This window comes from Saccostrea echinata, unplaced genomic scaffold (assembly GCF_033153115.1).
Source record: "Saccostrea echinata isolate AGI-Se365-2 ecotype Australia unplaced genomic scaffold, CSIRO_AGI_Sech_v1 ptg000047l, whole genome shotgun sequence".
Classification (NCBI taxonomy): Eukaryota; Metazoa; Mollusca; class Bivalvia; order Ostreida; family Ostreidae; genus Saccostrea; species Saccostrea echinata.
This window is the reverse complement of record NW_026889796.1, coordinates 15,754,986-15,761,537: the sequence shown is the minus strand read 5'-3', so window position 1 is coordinate 15,761,537 and position 6,552 is coordinate 15,754,986. Positions and strand designations below refer to the sequence as shown.

Below are 6,552 nucleotides of genomic sequence, written 5' to 3'. Positions count from 1 at the left end.
GAAATGAAACAGACTTATTTTTATTTGTGAGTCATCCAAATCGCATTTATAACTTGCCAGAATGTAATGTGATAGGCATTTACAAAACAACATAATATTACCCGTATTTTTTAAAATTTTTAGATTAAAAAGAGCTAGCGCTATGACTCTGTCTCAGTCTTTTTTTTTTCAATGCAAGGTCAGACTTACGACCGAGTAGGAAAACTGGAAAACTTGAAAGATGGTTCTTTTAATAAACACCAAAGAATAAATTAAATTAAATTTAAAAAAATCCATAGGCGTCGGAAGCAAATTGAAAGTGGGGGGGGGGGCTAATTGAAAGGGGGGGCTAAACCAGCGAAAAAAGCCCCAATTTTCAATGCCTATATTATGTCTATCTTTGCAAAAAAAGTGGGGGGAGGGGGAGCTAAGCCCCCCTAGCCCCCCCCGGTTCCGACGCCTATGACATCCCATTGATTGGTTTGAAAAATAAAAAGTGAGAAGAATTCTTCTTGGTTATGTATACAAAAGTAATGTTGTAACTTAAATGTATATTTCACATGTTTTTATTTTAAGAATGTATGGCGCGCACAAGAAATATTGAATCAATTTTTTTTTGTCTGTATATTCAAAAAAAAAAAAAAAAAAAAAAAAAAAAAAAAAAAATCATCGCTCTATGAAAGCGAAAGTTTATCTGGTTTGTTATTTCATCAAGCGCACAGGTGTACAGGTATATGACGTGTATGATATTTAATTAGAATTCACAGCTTATAATAATTAATTTCCAGTTGATTGAAACGGAGTTCAATCATTGGTCAATGTGACATAGAAGTTGCTCAAGTACACTAAATTTATGAACACCTCATGGTTGTTGTATGACCATTCAAAAATGAAAATAGGACGTGAATTTCCAACCACTGATCGAAACCGAAAGTAAGATTTTATCATCAATGTTCACCTGGCTTTAGAGTACCGGAGTTAAAATGGAGATAGAAGAGGGAGAAACTTCAAGCTGGCTAAAAAATAATTCAAAGCGAAATATTGCCCGTGATCGTTTGGGTTTTACAACAACTCGGTGTGTCTGTTTATTGGTATCCTGGATTACCACTGCAGTTTTAATAACGCTGATTATTCTGACTTTTATAATCAATGACAGTGTACTGAGGAAAAAAGACAAAGATTTAACATCTACAGTCGAATTTTCTAAATCACTTCCTATGGATAATTTTATATGTTTACCATGTAAAGACAATACACAGACAATGCCTATGAAATTTGATACTATCTTCAATTGCAATCTATCTTTATGCTGTGAATACCATACAATAGCATCGTTGATTTCGTTTACAAAATTGGTACGTATTTTATTTCATCATACTTTACAGAGATTTTAAAGTATGCTTATATTGTTGATTTTTTTTTTCTTAAAACCATTTCTGTCATTTTTTTTTTTTTTTTGAAATATCGAAATCGATTATTTATAGTTGGCAGGGCAGTCGAGAAGGATAGCAGCTTTATCTGGAAAAAATGAGTCTTTACACGAAAAAGATATTCCTTATGGTAAATACTTAATAAATATTCCTTATAGCAAATATTCTTTAATTATATGTTTTCAGTGGTATACATCAGGCAGTTATCTGAAGGAAATTTCTTTTACTTGAAGATTTGCATTATGATGAAAACTTCACTAGAAATAATTTTATTTGATCTGAGAAAGTGCGAAAGGGTTACATTTAAAACTATCTATTAAAGATCTATTGTTTAAAAATGCATATTCAATCACTTTCATGCTACAGGCGACAATCTATTAATTTGTATTAGTATCTTTATCAGTGCATAACAGTTCCAGCAATAGTCTGCTTCAAATACTTCGTACTATGGTTCATTTCTAAAGGAAATAGTAGTAGAACGAAGTATTTGAAGCAGATTATTGCTGGACTCTGCAGCATCGGAGGCTTAAACGAATATCACATTGCTATAAAAATCAACAACTTTATATTTTGTTGGATTTAAACCTTTCAGAGGTAAGAAACGAAAGTTTTATGGTGATAGGGAATTAAAAGGATGTCAAAAGCAAAAAGTTGAAGCGGACAGCTAATTCATATCAGCCCGTATCAATGGAAACAAGCGGTCGAAGTCCGGGCACGATTTCCCGAATGAAATTATGTGACACTAGTCTGAAATTCGTAGAGACACCAGACAAAAATTTTTAGTCTCTACGAATCTCGCTGAGATTAATATGACCCTTGACCAAAGGACTTCTAAATATTTTGTGTTATATAAGTGTATTTTAAAGGTATAGTTATAGTGGGTCTTTGCTTCATGTACATGTATTAATGAAGCGAAGACCCGCTCATACGGAAAAAAATTGTGTATTAGAATGAAAAATCGATCACTCTTGCTCTCTGTTGTTTGTATGCTATTTCGTAAACAAATAATTCAGTCTTTATGGAATTGTTGCGATTTGTGGAGATTTCACATTAATTATACGTTAATGTTCAAAGAAATATCAAAGAAAATTGTGCTATGATTAAAATTTAAATTTTCAATTTCTGATTTGTCGCACAATAGGCTTTTGCTCGCCTTGTTCGCCCATCTTCTTCGTTATAACAAATGAAATTCCTTTAAACGAATTATTAAATGTGTTATAACAAATTAAATTTGATTGAACGAATTCGGCAATTCGTTATATCAGATTCATAAATATTGTACTAGAGGCGCTAAATGTCAAATTCGATTATACGAATTTAATTCGATATACCAAATTTTTAAATTTGTTTAAACGAATTCAATTCGTTATAACGAATTAAAAAAAAAATGTTAATACGAATTGTTTTTTGTTTTAACAAATTCGACAGTTTATTATATCGAATTCAGTTGTACTTTTTGATAGGTCCTAAATTGGCTTCCGTACTTCATATGGTATTTTTGCCTTCAATCTTCTTTATAAATCTCTTTTCAGTTCCTCGTACAGAGAAAACACATGTAGAAGAATTCACTACAAATCTGACTCAGATTGCGGGGATGCCTTCAATTTCTTCACTGAACTTTACAGTTCAAGAGAATGCTATGTACAGTGTGTACCTACATCTTACATTTAAACCTGTTGTTCCCAAAATAAGCACAAATCAAATTACAATTAATATTTCTTTAAATGACGCTGATGATCTCATTTTTTCCAAGAAACTCGTTCTACGTGAGCCATTCCTGATTTCTGGATACGAGAACTTGGTTTTGTTTGAGAACATCCACTTATCTGAGGGATCATATGTTTTTCGTTTATCAGACACGATGATTGTACATAATTATGCAGCTTCTAGACTCTTGTCTGTACATCAAATCTAATTTGACAATGATAAAAATGTTTTAACATGGTTAACATGTGGTTTTAATTTGAGAAAAGAAGACTGACAATTTTGTTCTTGATGGCTGAACTCTGTAATGTCACATGCTGTACCATTATATTCAGTCACTTGATATTTTTTTTAATATCCCACACTTTTAATCCGACGTCTTGTATTGTTATTTAATCAAAAATATGCATGTGTATTTTGAACATGGAAGATCGAGTCAGAATTAATAATATAATTTAAAAAAATGATATTACAATTCCTACTTAAAAAGCAGTTTCCCCTTTATTTTATTATTTTAAGTAGAATATCGACGTAAAACAGCGACAAGAAAATCGAAAAATGGGTAACAAAGCCAAGTTTCAAATACGAACTTCGAGATTCGAAAATCGAATTTCGAGATTCAAGATCCAAATTAACCAATCAGTAAGCGATTCAACATTTGATTACTCCCCTTTGCTATCTTTTTACATTAAGAAATCGTTGAATATATTTACAACAAACAGGTCATTTGAATGATTAATAGTTACCCAGTAATGCAAGAAAGAATGGTATATGTATCAAAACGAAATAAAAATGAAATTTGGGTTACCTTGATAAAATTATTTCATAGATTATTTGATCTCATTAATTAAAAACAATAAGTGTATATAAAGAATATTAAAAAAAACCTTATCGTTCAATAAGAAGTTTATTACGGCGATAGATTATCTAATAACCCCATTGGTTTGGAAGAAAACTAAAATGATATAGCAACTTAACGTTTTTGTCCCGTCTGGTAACCCCCTCTTTTGATTTTTGGAGGGGGTGGGCTTTACAAGGAATTTTTATTTATTGTTTCCTACGGGCCTAAACAATGCGAATTCATTATCTTTATTAAGTATTTATGTTTCAACCACCTGCACTTAAAGGGCTGTCCCTTGGCTTCACAGACTTGGTCAATGGCCACTTTATAATACCTTGTCACGAACACTACCCACTTAATTTGAAACCCTCATTACCATGACTCGCTAGTCACTTGATATACATGTGTATTGCACGCTTATAATTCTCTTCATCAATACGACCCCTATTTTCACTTTCAAAGAATCCGACTAACAACATTTATAATAATCACATCTGCCCAACAGTGACTCTGTAAACAAACTAGATAATAAGATATAGTTACATGTATTCTTGATGATATAAATCTATTAAATTATTTAAGAAGTTATAATATAATCACCTTTTGCGTACCAAAAATTCAACATCTTCTTTAAAATTTCGTTCTGACATACCAGACCCGTAGCAACAGTTTCAAAAGTGTGTGTGTGTGTGTGTGGGGGGGGGGGGGGCAACTTTCCAAAATATCTGACAAGTGAAAAAAACCACATGACCAAAAATATATTCCAAAAAATTCTGACAAGCAAAAAGAAAAACTCACCAAATTAACTATCCAAATCCTGGAATTTGACAGTGCTCGATCTTACAGCAACAAATAGTGGAGGGGCCAACCAGCAATTAAAGGAAAATTTAATATAACAAAATACTATACTCAGAAAAAAAGGGGGGCAGCCCCCTTAGCAAAGGGGAATAATCGAATTTTAAACCGCCTTTTGAATGGTTAATTTAGATCTTGAATCTCAAATTTCGAATCTCGTATTTCGAATCTCGAATGAGCCTTCTGGGCTTTCGTAGGTAAAAGCAATAGAATTTGCAGTGGTGTGGTTTGGGACTGGATATAAGTGTTATTCAACTCCTAGAGTGTTTTTTGTCGCAGTACTAAAGGATCTGGGATAAAAACGCACAGCATGCTGATAAAAATCACATCCTATTACAAATCTATATATTTATAAATCCTATATTTATAAGGTACTGTAGAATCACTTATTTTCGTGGGGTCAAATTTTCGTGGTTTGAGGAAAAATAACTGGTTCTAGGGGATTTGATTTGATGGTTAAAGGAGGAACATTATTAATCCGTATGTAATTTTCACATTTCATGGGGAAATTTGAATTCGTGGGTCTCTTCATTCCACGAAAACAACGAAAATTAACCCCCCACGAAAATGTATGATTTAACAGTAATCAAAAGAACTAATGTTAAAAATTTATAAATGTGCAACATATTATTGATATGCATTTTACATATCATGGTTTGATACTACAGCTGTACTTATATGCTAAATATAGCCTAAATCTGAAAAAGAGATATATGTATTCCTTAATTTTTGTATATTTCGCTACATGTACAGATTCGACGTTTATGTATATGGACAGACCTGTCGAAGCCGACAAACTGCATTTGAATTAACTTTACCTCCATTTTTAAGGAGATCTGAGGTTTTAAAGTTTTTAGTTTACAGAATCGCTTTCACTTTGGCTAATTACATGTACACAAAAAAGGGAAAATGTTATTTATGCCAAGTATATGCCTGTCAGAAAAATGCATGAACATGAGAACACCACCATTTACAGAACTTAATTCAAAACAGGTCAACTGCAAACTGTGTCGTCAGGCAAGTTTCGCCTTTTTGTTGAAACATGAGACATTCGAGGTCTTTTGGAATAAACATTCATAAATGTTTACCAACAAGCTCCTGTGCTGTCTGTATCTCGACATATATACATCCTTTGTGACAAATTTCTTGTCATTTTCTATTAAGCCTGAAGCATATTTTTTTTACTTCCATCACATCGCTAATTCTCACTCATATGGAGACGCCACCAATTGCCGGTGGAGGGCTGCAAATTTAGACCTATTGCACTGAGGGCCATTGAGCAGTGAGGGATCTTTTTGTGCCATCAACTACTGCGACACGGGACCTTGGTTTATACTGTCTCTTCCGAAGGACCGGTCTTCATGTCCCGCAGTGGGATTCGAACTCTCGATCAAGGATCAACGGCTTACTCCGCGACTCTAGATCAAACGCTCTAACCACTGCGCCACGCGGGCGACTCGTACTGTTTAGATGTACTAGTACATTTTCGAAATCACCAGGCATTGTCTATTAATGCTTGCATAAAAATAAAAAAAAATATTCATCCAAAAATGAATTGTTGATGTGTTATTTCCCCACGGATCCTACAATTGGAACCCATTCATAAATAATTTAATTTTTAAGTTTTTTCCGAGGGAAATTCTGCTAACAGTTCGAGATAAAATGAATAGAAGAAAGAATTGAGAGAAAAGAAATGACTCAAACAAGACGCCCATGGGCCACATCGCTCATCTGAGCACATTG

General features: G+C 33.2%; 1 protein-coding gene across 1 annotated transcript; it reads left to right on the top strand.

The window, feature by feature from the left end:
* Nucleotides 1–787: 787 nt before the first annotated feature.
* On the top strand, nucleotides 788–3,544 carry LOC133202553 (uncharacterized). Its single transcript, XM_061338390.1, has 3 exons — nucleotides 788–1,334; nucleotides 1,464–1,539; nucleotides 2,942–3,544. The coding sequence occupies exons 1-3, from the start codon at nucleotides 963–965 to the stop codon at nucleotides 3,322–3,324; spliced, it is 831 nt and encodes a 276-aa protein (XP_061194374.1). The 5' UTR covers nucleotides 788–962; the 3' UTR covers nucleotides 3,325–3,544.
* Nucleotides 3,545–6,552: the final 3,008 nt, after the last annotated feature.

Bases quoted from the DNA above. Each gene is read 5' to 3' on its own strand.
- LOC133202553 (XM_061338390.1), top strand. From the start codon at position 963: ATGGAGATAGAAGAGGGAGAAACTTCAAGCTGGCTAAAAAATAATTCA. The intron at 1,335-1,463 runs GTACGTATTTTA...GATTATTTATAG, and splicing joins TGATTTCGTTTACAAAATTG to TTGGCAGGGCAGTCGAGAAG. The intron at 1,540-2,941 runs GTAAATACTTAA...ATCTCTTTTCAG, and splicing joins CGAAAAAGATATTCCTTATG to TTCCTCGTACAGAGAAAACA.